At 43.1% G+C, this 11,902-nt stretch overlaps 1 protein-coding gene across 1 annotated transcript in view; it reads right to left on the reverse strand.

The window, feature by feature from the left end:
- The window catches only part of LOC144930686 (uncharacterized), a 29,900-nt gene extending 20,781 nt beyond the window's left edge, over nucleotides 1-9,119 (reverse strand). The window contains exons 1-3 of the mRNA XM_078853447.1: nucleotides 9,026-9,119; nucleotides 8,246-8,374; nucleotides 1,480-1,616 (exon numbers count right to left, since the gene is read on the reverse strand). Coding sequence (XP_078709573.1) covers nucleotides 1,480-1,616; nucleotides 8,246-8,374; nucleotides 9,026-9,119 — 360 coding nt within the window. The remainder of the gene's footprint in view (nucleotides 1-1,479; nucleotides 1,617-8,245; nucleotides 8,375-9,025) is intronic.
- Between the last annotated feature and the right edge of the window lie 2,783 nt (nucleotides 9,120-11,902).

An 11,902-nucleotide genomic window follows, 5' to 3' on the forward strand; every position in this document is an offset into this window, starting at 1 on the left:
CCTCTCCTCATAAGTCATGTGTTCCAGACCCCTAATCATTTTTGTTGCCCTTCGCTGGACTCTCTCCAATTTATCCACATCCTTCTTGTAGTGTGGGACCCAAAACTGGACACAGTATTCCAGATGAGGCCTCACCAATGTCGAATAGAGGGGGACGATCACGTCCCTCGATCTGCTCGCTATGCCCCTACTTATACATCCCAAAATGCCATTGGCCTTCTTGGCAACAAGGGCACACTGCTGACTCATATCCAGCTTCTCGTCCACTGTCACCCCTAGGTCCTTTTCCGCAGAACTGCTGCCTAGCCATTCGGTCCCTAGTCTGTAGCTGTGCATTGGGTTCTTCCGTCCTAAGTGCAGGACCCTGCACTTATCCTTATTGAACCTCATCAGATTTCTTTTGGCCCAATCCTCCAATTTGTCTAGATCCCTCTGTATCCTATCCCTGCCCTCCAGCGTATCTACCACTTCTCCCAGTTTAGTATCATCCGCAAATTTGCTGAGTGCAATCCACACCATCCTCCAGATCATTTATGAAGATACTGAACAAAACCGGCCCCAGGACCGACCCCTGGGGCACTCCACTTGACACCGGCTGCCAACTAGACATGGAGCCATTGATCACTAACCGTTGAGCCCGCCAACCTAGCCAACTTTCTACCCACCTTATAGTGCATTCATCCAGCCCATACTTTAACTTGCTGACAAGAATACTGTGGGAGACCGTGTCAAAAGCTTTGCTAAAGTCAAGATACAATACATCCACTGCTTTCCCTTCATCCACAGAACCAGTAATCTCATCATAGAAGGCGATTAGATTAGTCAGGAGGGGTGAACAGTTGCAGTGTTGTAACATTTGGCCCAGTCCTGCAATCTGATCCACATGAGCAGACCCTTGTGACCACGCAGAGTCCTACTGAAGTCATTGTGGCTCCGTACAGATACGGGGATCCACACTTGTGGATCAGATGTCAGGATCAGGGTCTTGGTTCTCTTTTGTAAAACTGTCTATAATGCCTTAGTTAAGCTTCTCCTACCAGATCCATGTATCCTGTGTGTAGTTTAGTTCCAAAAGGTGAATCTGCTGCATTCTGTTTTCTGCACTTTTTTGTTTAGCTGAGCTAATCAGCAGAATCATGAATGCTGCCCTGAACCTGCAAAGTGTTGAGTATCATCATTTCCTATTGGCTTCATAGCAGCAGAGGTAGCTCAGCATTTCATAGGAGGTATTCAGTAGTACCTTGCAAGATAAGGGCCTTAAGCATAATCCTCTAATAAGGACATGAGTAATACTAGAATTGTCAAGATCTGGCCAATGGATTGTTAACCTTAAAGTAACTAGAAATGAAGAAAAATTTTATGCCAACCCCACCCCCAGGACATAACAGATTTGAATCTTTTATTTTGATTTCACATGCCCTGGAATCCTGCCATTCAGTTCCTTCAAAACAGCATAATCTTTTCATTGGGACTACTCACCTGCTTAGAGCCAAGCATATGTCTAAATGCTTTCCTGTCTGGGTTCTTCTGAGTCTTCTTGGGACTTTGCTGTGCTCCAGCAGGACTTCCCAATAGCTGTGTATCGAGTGGAGCAGAATTTGGCACTGAAATCAGGCCTGAAATTATATAAGAAAAGTATACAATGAATTGTACTATTTACTTCTTTAAAAAAAAAAATTCCAAGTAGGGATGGTCAGAACCCAGAATTCATGTTCTGCAGACAATTCAATTAAAAGTCCATTTCAGAATTTCCCATGGAATGAAGGAAATCCAAAATTTTCATTTAAGAAAAATTGAAATGACATTGTTTTAACTCTTTTGAAACCAAATGAATAAGGGTCCCCAACAGGGTGACCAGATAGCAAGTGTGGAAAATCAGGGCAGGGAAGGACAGTTAATAGGAACCTATATAGGACAGTCTTGAATATTGGGACTGTCCCTATAAAATTGGGACATCTGGTCACCCTAGTCCCAAAGCTGCCCAGCGCTGTGGCTGCTCACCTGATGAGCTGCCAGGAAACCAGGAGCCTGGAAGTCCCTGACAGTCCTGGCTTGACCTGGGGCTGCCAGGCTCTGGTTTCATGGCAAGGCACCTTGAGTACTTGGCTTGAGTCGGGGCTTCCTGGGTCCCAGCTCTGCAGCAGCCCATGAATACTTGAGAGAATTCATTCATTCCCACAGAATGTTTAGATTTTGACAAATCACCACTTTTTGACAGAAGTGTTCCTTCGGGAAATATTCAACTAGCTCCAATAGCAAGGCGTTGGATTTATAAAAGCAAAACCACATGCTTGGTCATGAGCTGTGAATTTCCTCTTTTTTTGTGAAAAAAGAAAGACCTGAAAGATATTTGTTACTGTATTGTAGCATTTATTTTGTATAATGATATGCATCATGTTGTGTTCCCAGGAACAGGGCTAAACATAGTACAGTATCTTTGTCCTAATATGTGATGAGAAAAACTATGAAGAATGGCTTTGATACGTTCTTCTTCAGAATCTTGCTTTAACTCCAGCATGACAGTACTGCTTCTCAAAGAGCCACTTAGGCATCAGGCGAAGGATATTTCTATACTCAAATCTCAAGGTGTGTTAGCAGCTTGAGTACATCTGCATGAGCTAGCTTTAATCCAGCTAGCTCAGGTACTGGAGCAGTGAAGCCATGGCAACGAGGGCTTCACAGTGTGGGCTGTGCAAGCCTACCTGGAGCCCTGTGCAATTACTCTCAGGGCTAGCCTGTGCTGAAGCATGTTCTGTGCTGGATGAAAGCTAGCTTGGGTACTTGTACATGAGCTGAAATCACATCCCCAGTGACTGCAGTGTAAACATACCCAAAGGCAGAAGTACGAAATCATGTAATTATTATTGATTGAAATATAGTGAGTTTGATTAGGTTAACATATGATTCCTAGGAGCCAATGCCTGGTGGTCTGCAACAGAGCCATTGGTCAGTGACATGCCAGTAGTCTCTGGAAAGGGACTCCTAACCTCATCACATTAATGACTGTAAATGTGTGTGGTGTGGGAGGTGTTGTTTGTTTTTACTTTAAGCCCGCTCCCTCACCCACACACACTTTTTGCACTAGTTAAGTTTTGACTTCTGTGTGCAGGGGAGGAAATGAGTGCTGATACGTCTAGTTTAATGTCTTGAAGCCTTACAGTAACAGGGCACATGCATGTAGGTAGATGACTAGGGAAACTAGATAGTTTGGAAAGACCAGGGTGCCTGATTCTTCCTTGAGTTGCATTGCTAAGCAGACAAATAGGATAGACAAGTAGAGGAGGGGGGAAAAATCAGGATACCTGTTCCTCCCTGAGTTATACTAGCTTTAAAATGATATGACATTGACTTTAATAGACTTATATATAACACCAAAAGCTGAGGGATACCTGATTTTGAAAAGGAAAATGGGACAGTGTTCTCTTGCATCTGGTCCCAATTCCTCTTAACCCCAAAACAAATGTTTGTAATCTAACAATTCATACACTGATGAAACCAGCCACATTTCCTGCCGCAACTGCCATATTGAAGTCATGATGTTGCATGTCTCCTCGCATACCCAGGAAAAGCACAACATGTAGGGCCTCTGGTTGAATATCACTGAACTAAGCCATAAATAAATTCATATTATAACGTACTCAACCCCCCTCTTGAGCCATGAGCTCGCTTGATGTGAATGGCCACAGGTTCCATGAAGCCAATACAGTGATAACAGGGGTAAATTTGATCCACATAGAGTGATATAAATTATGGAATGGAACAGTTTTTTAACTCTGCAGATATTGCCACCAGTATGCAGAACCCAGTGTTTGTCATGCATCCGCTAGGAGCCCAAGATATTACCTTGTCTCCTATGTCAGAGGAATCTGCAAAGGTAAAACCTGTAACTCAGGGACTCGTTATTAAAGCAATGAATTGTGATCCATTTTTATCAATAATACATTTCTGCATCAAGGTTAACTTGATTTATGATCTCTCTAGGGTCTCTACTGGAATAGAAATAAACCTATTACAGTGAATATTATTGCCTTATACTTTTTACATTTTTATTGACTCATGCTAGTGTGCATAAGCTTCTGTATATTTGATTGCATTTAATACTTATCTCTTATCTTGGAGAAAAGTAATCCAGAACAGATATTCAATGAGAGGAAAAGATACATTGAAAAGGGAAATGTCAAAGCAAGTCCCTCTCCATGCAGCACTGGTGAGAGCACACCTATGACAGTTCTGAACAGCTCAACTGGAGATGGCTATTAAATAGCTGGAGAGAACTCAAAGTAGTAGTAAAATAATTAATGATCAACCACTTCCAGAACATCTGCCTTTTGGGGAGATATCAATAATGAAGGTGAAGGCTGAATGATTCCCAGGGACTTCTGGAGGGTTGGGGACTCATATTTTCTAGTCTTGTTTCATGCCCTGGAACAATGTGGAGATTATGTTAATTTGTGCAATAGGGTGGTCTCTGAATGAGGAATTTGTGATAGCTTTCCACAATAAATGCTCAAATAAATTGGTTAGTCTCTAAGGTGCCACAAGTACTCCTTTTCTTTTTACGAATACAGACTAACACGGCTGTTACTCTGAAACCTTTCCACAATAGTTTATTTCATCAGCTGGTTTTTAATACTATAAATTGCAGGATGTTATTGACATTATTTCAGGGTCTAACTGAATGTATGGAGTTGTTTTAGAGTGGTTCTACTAATTTATTTTGAGTACAAATGCTCTCTTGTATTCAGCCTTGCAGGAACTGATCTTGTCACCACTTTATGCATTAAACCACTGTTTTTATGTAGACAGTAAAGTACTGAATGTCAGCACAGATAAATACTATATGTATGAAGCCACTTAGAGCAGCATAGTTTTCAAATATCCCCAGTACTCTGAAAGCTAGATGTTATATTACCATCTCAGCCAGCCAAGGCAATCCCATCTCAGCCCTGTCCTGTTAACTGATTATCACGTTCCCCATGGAATGTTACTGGTAGCAGCTCTACCAACATATGATAGACCTACTGAGGAAGTGTCTGGATTTTTCTGATAGCTCTATCTATTAATGAGAAGATCCACCTTTGGTTGAAGATGTTTGAAACTGGGGGACTGTCATAGGGCAGCCCTGACTTGGGTGCCCTCTGCAGCATGACAAGCATACCTGCCCCAGTTTCCCCTTTCTGAATCCCTAAATCCACTTCAAGTTTTCTTACTTCAATAATGCCCTTCCTTGGCCAGTTTATTTTCAAAAGCATACATAAATAGTCCAAAACATAATCCATTTCCCACAACAAGTGGATATAATCCTTAAAACCCCACTCTTCCCAGTCGGCACACCCACCAGTGTCTCTGCTGGGACTCCTTCCATACCATACCCCAGGGCCCTTCAACCACAACTGGACTCAGTCCGTAATCTTCTGTCCCTGGACTGCCACCCTAGCCCTTCCAACTGGAGTGCAACCCTGCTCTCCCCAGCAAGATCCCCCACAACCTGTCTGCTGGAAGTCATCCTTTGTAGGGGAGCATCCCTCACACCCCTGGCCCTCTTACTGTTCCCCCGGGTCCAGCCCTCCAGTGTGAGCATCTGTTTCTCCCCCTTCCTTCAGCCCTCTACAGCCCATAGCTCCAGCTTAGGGCCAGCAGGCAACTCACTCCGCTGCTGTTGCTCCTCCTGCCTTCAGCCCTCTGGTCCTGACTCAGCTATGCCAGTCAGCAAACCCTTCTTGCCACTCTGCTGCCTTCAGCGTTCTCCCCGGAACGACCTTCTGCTTCCTTCCCAGACTCCTCCAGTCTCTTGTTCTCTGCCAGCTCTCACCTGCCCTTCCTGACAGAACCAGCCTGCTCTAAGGCATATTAAAACAACAGCTCCTCCCCCTGATATTTTATAGCCCCTAGGTGCTGCCCCACCCACCTAATTGGCCAAATGGGAGCACCAGCTCTGACGCAGGCAAGCTGGAACTCCTTCACTTACTGGGGCCAGCCACCCTATGACAGGAACCATTAACAGATACCTGATTTTGCAATCCCATGTTTTCAGCAAACTGTCTTTTCTCCATCACCAAAATGTTTGAAAGTTGTGATGATTTGATCCAGATGCGGAGCTTACTAGAGCCATCTATGCCTTTGTAACCTCTAGGATGGCTTGTTGTAAGCGGTTGTGTTTGGGGCTACCCTTAAAACCCACTTGCAAATCATAACCGCTGTTGCAGCGTGATTGCTCAAGGTCCTTCACCTCCATGCATTGGTGATGTCCATGCTCTGTCTAGGTTGTTATATTGTGCCCATTGTGATTGTATTTCAGCACTCAAAGTTGCAATAGCTGCGTGCTATTCTGCAAGTGTGCTTCAATTATCATTAGTATTTAATATCATTAGTATTTAGATAGTTCTTTGAGTAGGTGGATCCTGTCTCCTCCGTGATGTCAAATCAAAGAATAAAGACCAGTAGCGTCTTTCAAAGAAAATGGGGGGCAGACCTTTTTTATATCAATTATTATTGTAATTTGCATGCGTATATGCAAAACTTGTCACAACAACCAGAAATGATGATTGGCATTGAGATGTTATAAATATACAATATGGACAGTACAAATTTCATTCCCATGTATTTCTGCTGCATGGAGAAGGGCAAGCAGTGCATTCACTACCATCTTCACTAGTTTTAATGGAGGAAGGTAGCTTTATAATCTGTTCAGAGCCCTGCCAGCAAAGGCTGCCTAGGAAGGCAAAAATTCAACACATCACCTGCCACTGCCTCACACTGGGATGAGTTTTGGGATTGCATGCACAGATTCCAGGACCCCCAGCTTATATCTCTGTGCCTGGCAGACTTTCCGCTGTTGTGCATTTTACAGATGGTAGCTGGAGGAAAATCAGGTTGTGAAGTGGGCACTTTCCTTGTGTTTAGTACAAAAGTATTGTTTGGTTTGTTTTAAACTATTGTTTTAAGAACAAGTAATCATTGTCATTAAAGACAGTAATAATTTGGTCTGGCTTTTTTTGGACCACAAAACTTGGTTGCGGATGAATGAAAGTCACAGCAAAATAGCTACTGCACCTCATAGTGAAATCCTTCTTAAGGGTTATCTAAGAAATTATATGGCGATTATAAAACTACCCATTTGTTTGTACCTATCACAGGACATGTTTATTAGGCAAAATCTCTCCTTGCTCAAGCTGGAGCCGGAGACAGAGAGGCTGTATCAATAAGCTTTTATTTCACAAATCATAAAAATAACAAACTGTGCCTGTTTCCCTGTCTGCACTGGATTTTCAAGTCGGAAAGTCTGTCGGTTTGTGGTGTCCCATGTGAATTACTCATTAAAGTGAGACTGAGATCTTGCAGTGTGGAGACATTTCAGACAGTTTGTCAGACTGTTTTCAGACAATGCTCAGGATAATAAATGGCCTCAAAGAAGGTATCAGTGATCTACTTTAGTGCTCCAACACAGACTGGGATCAATCCTGAAATCCATATTCAACCAACATACCCATTGCCTGTTCATCATCAACTAGTTATTGTTTAAAACAGAAGATGATCTTGGTTACCCTCCAAACTTGTGCCCCAAATCACAAACTGTAACATTCACAAGGCCAAATTCAGCCTTGAGGTAAAATTTCTCTGAAGTCACTGAAGTTTCTTCTTAGTTGAAGTGGGTTAAAAGGCCTGCTTTGAGGCTGATACTGGTCTGTATCAGCTTGTAAATGGGCAAGCATAGGTGCTGGAGCTAGGGGTGCTTCTACACTCCCTGGCTTGAAGTGGTTTCCATCTTATGTAGGGTTTACAGTTTGGTTCAATGGCTCTCAGCATCCCTGTGAGTATACCAATGCTTTCAGGTGTAGGCAAATTTCCAGTCGCCCCAATAAGCATAAAGAAAATTGTAGGAAAGATTTAGCCTGTGGATCCCTATGCCTCTTCCTAACAGGCTGTGAATACAAATGAAGATTAGTCATATTTCCACCAAGTCAGTTTCCCTAGAATGAAAGGGTGGCAAGGACAGATCAGCTAGCCTTGAAAGGCTAGCTAAAACTGGATTTACACCAGGTAGGGGGTAAAAGTGCAGTAACACCACACTGAGTGAAATCCTGGCAAAACTTCTACTGATTTCAATAGAGGCAGAATTTTACCCATTTACTCTAACCTAAAGCAGACCCATGTTTGCAGTGTTATTGTAGCTGTGTTGGTCTCCTTAGAGTACGAAGCACACATCAAAAATAGCAATAGTCTAGAGCGCCCCAGATATAGTTACCCAAGGTCTGAGAAGGTGTTGCGTGTTCAGCATCTGAGCTGTGGTGTCCAGCCTTCCTCCTGACGGCTGGGGAGGTAGTTGTCGGATTCCAAACTCGTAGAAAGCTTCTCAAAAGAACTTCTCCAAAGCCTCTCCAAAATGCACACACTAATACTCATACCTTTTTTATAGGTAACTCAAAACAAAGCATAACTCAAAGTAACCCCTAATGGGCTGACCATTTCCCTAGCAACAGCAAAGAAACCAGTAAAACAAGTTCTAACAAGAACTTGACTCAAGGTCAGCTATCCACACTCCATTTCTATTCTCATGAATCTGTCACTTTACTTTATCTATCCTTGTTAGTAACGCTGCAGCTGTGCAGTTGTTTTTGTGTGCCTAAGCAAGGCTGCATTCCTTCTGACTACGTGGGGTCCTCGCTTCCAGCTTATGGTGGCTAAGTGCACAAGATGGCTGAGGGTTATGACAAGTCCAGGTTATGTTAAGTCCAGTTCTCTCAGAACAAAAGAACCTACAGAAACATATGATCTTTTGACACACTCTCCTCATCAGTCACTAAATAGACAAAAGAATATATTTTAGTACTTATTTTCTTTTTCAGACTGCTAGGCAGAGATTTCAGATGCTTCAATGAGCCTTAGAAAAAAGCAGTGATTGGAAAGAGCAGTTTAATATGTGCGTTTTTTTTTTTTTTTTTACATTTTATCACCAAAGGTTTTGTAATACTTGTAGACCAAAAAGTACAAATAAGACAGCCTAATGATTGATGATCAAATGTACATCCCACAGCATTTTTGACAGCTGTCACTTCCATTTGTTCAAGAGAAGTTATTTCATTTAATGACTTTCCAAAGCTCTTCACATTTCCAAACATTCTTGCAGGATTTGTACAGGATTTCAGTCCACTGATATGCAACATTTGTATATACTGTGTTAAATGCCTTAATCAGTGTGTTTAAATGCCTTAATAAATGGGAAGTACCCAACAAATAAGAGTGCATATAAAACCTACATGGGGGTCAGTACAAAAAAAATGAGGCCAAGAGACGTGGGGCCAAATCCTAGGTCCAGGTTAAGTCCCTAAGTACTAATCCAGCGCACTACGCTGGCCTAGCTAACCACAATATTTTAAAAGTAGTAAATGGGATGACCAAGTAACTATAGGCTTGTCAGTCTGACATCAATTCCATCAAGACAATGGAGAGGCCGATATAAGACTCAATTAATAAAGAATTAAAGGAGGGTAACCAACATAGATTTATGGAAAATAGATCCTGTCAAACTAATTTGATATATTTTTTATGAGATTACAAGTTTGGTTGTTGAGGTAATATACTTAGACTTCTGTAAGACATTTTGATTTATACTGCATGACATCTTGATTTAAAAAAATAGAAAGAGATCAAAGTAACATGGTGTCGTCGGACCAGATCACAGGCAATCATGTCTAGTGGTCAGAGTCCGAACACAAGAGCCAATGGTTGAGACAATCGGAATCATGAGTCAGAGCCAAGGGTCAGACTCAGATTACCAGGAGTCAGGGAAGGCAGGAGCAGGGCTGGAATAGGATGGGCAGGATCTGGGCTGGAGCTATGGAGAAGCAGAGCTGGAGCAGGGCTTGGAGAGACAAGTCCATGGGCGTGTGCATTGAGCAGCCAATGACGAGGAGCTGCTGCTAGGTTTAAGAACTGGCCTGCTGGCTTCCTCAGCCAATCAGGCAGGTCAGTCTGTCATGCAGACTATCTGGCTTGTTAGGACATCAGAAATACTGAGTAGGCACAGCTGAGGGCCTTACTCCTGACAGTACCCCTCCCCCCACCATTTGAGGGAGCACTCTAGGTGCCCTTGGGTCTACTTTCTCTGGGTATGGGAGGTGCATTCTGACATGTCAGGAGTTGAGGATTTGCCAAACTATATACTCATCATGTCATTGGACAGTTACATGGGGATGAAGGTGGAGGAGGGCTCGAGCAATGTGGGAAGGGGTCCTTTGTGTAGTGCTTCAGAAGGAAGACATGAAATATGGGAGGTTTCAGAGTAACAGCCGTGTTAGTCTGTATTCACAAAAAGAAAAGGAGTACTTGTGGCACCTTAGAGACTAACCAATTTATTTGAGCATAAGCTTTCGTGAGCTACAGCTCACTTCAGCTCACGAAAGCTTATGCTCAAATAAATTGGTTAGTCTCTAAGGTGCCACAAGTACTCCTTTTCTTTTTATGAAATATGGGGTGGATCTTCAGGGATTTGGGTAATTGCAATCTGAATGTTACTGTGTTGACTTGTATTTCAATCTTGAAAGGGCCCAGATATTGGTGGCCCAGTTTGGCTGAGGGTTGAGTAGATTTTAAGATGGCAGGTAGACAGCTGGACTTTGTCTCCTATGGCAAGGTTGGGGGTGGCTTGGTGGTCCCAGTCAGAATGACATTTATATGCTTCCTTGGCTGTTTATAAGTGCACTTTGAGATCCTGATATAACTGGTGGAGATGGGTAGCTAGTTCTGTGACAGCTGGTACTGGAGAGTTTGTGGGGATGTCCAGAAGAAAGCAGGGTAAAAACCATAGTTGGGGGAAATGGACTTCGCTGGGTAGAGACGTGTGTAGCATTATTGTAAGCAAACTCGGCAGCACCCAGTTCCAGATACTCGACCTTACAAGACAGGGCATCAGCCTTCCCATTTTTTTGCTCCTGGGCAGTAGGTAACTATGAAGCCAAATCCGGTGAAGAAAAGGGACCAACAGATCTGTCATTGGTTGAGGTGTCTGGCTGTTCGAAGATGTTCTGGGTTCTTGTGAAATGTAAGCACTTGGACAGGGTACCTACCCTACTCTCCCCCAGTAGATGCCACCATTCTTCAAATGCTGTCTTGATAGCTAAGAGTTCCTTATCTCATATATCATAATTCTTCTCTGCAGGGGCTAGCTTGCGAGAGTAATAGGCACATGGGTGAAGTCGACTGACTGGACCCACCAGTTGGGACAGTACTGCACCCAGGGTGAAATTGGATGTGTTGGCCTCTACTGTGAATGGTTTAGGGGGGTCTGGGTGAACCAAGATGGGTGCTGTGGTTAATTTCTCTTTTAGCTGATTGAAGGCAGTTAGATCTTCCAAGGACCAAGTGAACCAGACTCCTTTTCACAGAAGGGTGGTCAGAGAAGCAATTGGGCTGGAAAAGCCCTCAATGAATTGCCAGTTAAAGTTAGTGAAATTTAGGAATCATTGGATCCTATGGGAGTCCTTTGGTGTAGCCTAGTCAGACTTGGCCACCATATTGTGTGGGTCCATAGTTAATCCCTTGGATGAGATAATGTAACCAAGGAATTCTATTGTACTGTATCCTGGTCAAACTCACATTTTTTTGGGCTTCATGTATAGATGATGTTGGCAAAGTCTTTCTAGGATGCTGCAGACATGCTGATCATGAGAAGCCTGTCAGAAAAGATGAGGATGTCATCCAGATAAATGACTACATAGCAGTATAACACATCCCTGAAGATATTGTTCATGAAGTGCTGGAATGTTGCTGGGGCATTGCACAGGCCAAATGGTATGATCTGGTCAAAGTGTCCTTACTGTGTATAAGCGGTCTTCGGCTCATCTTCCTCTCTAATCCAGACCAAGGTATAGGTCCCATGAAGGTCCAACTTAATAAAAACGTT

Source organism: Lepidochelys kempii, chromosome 6, assembly GCF_965140285.1.
Source record: "Lepidochelys kempii isolate rLepKem1 chromosome 6, rLepKem1.hap1, whole genome shotgun sequence".
NCBI lineage: Eukaryota > Metazoa > Chordata > Testudines > Cheloniidae > Lepidochelys > Lepidochelys kempii.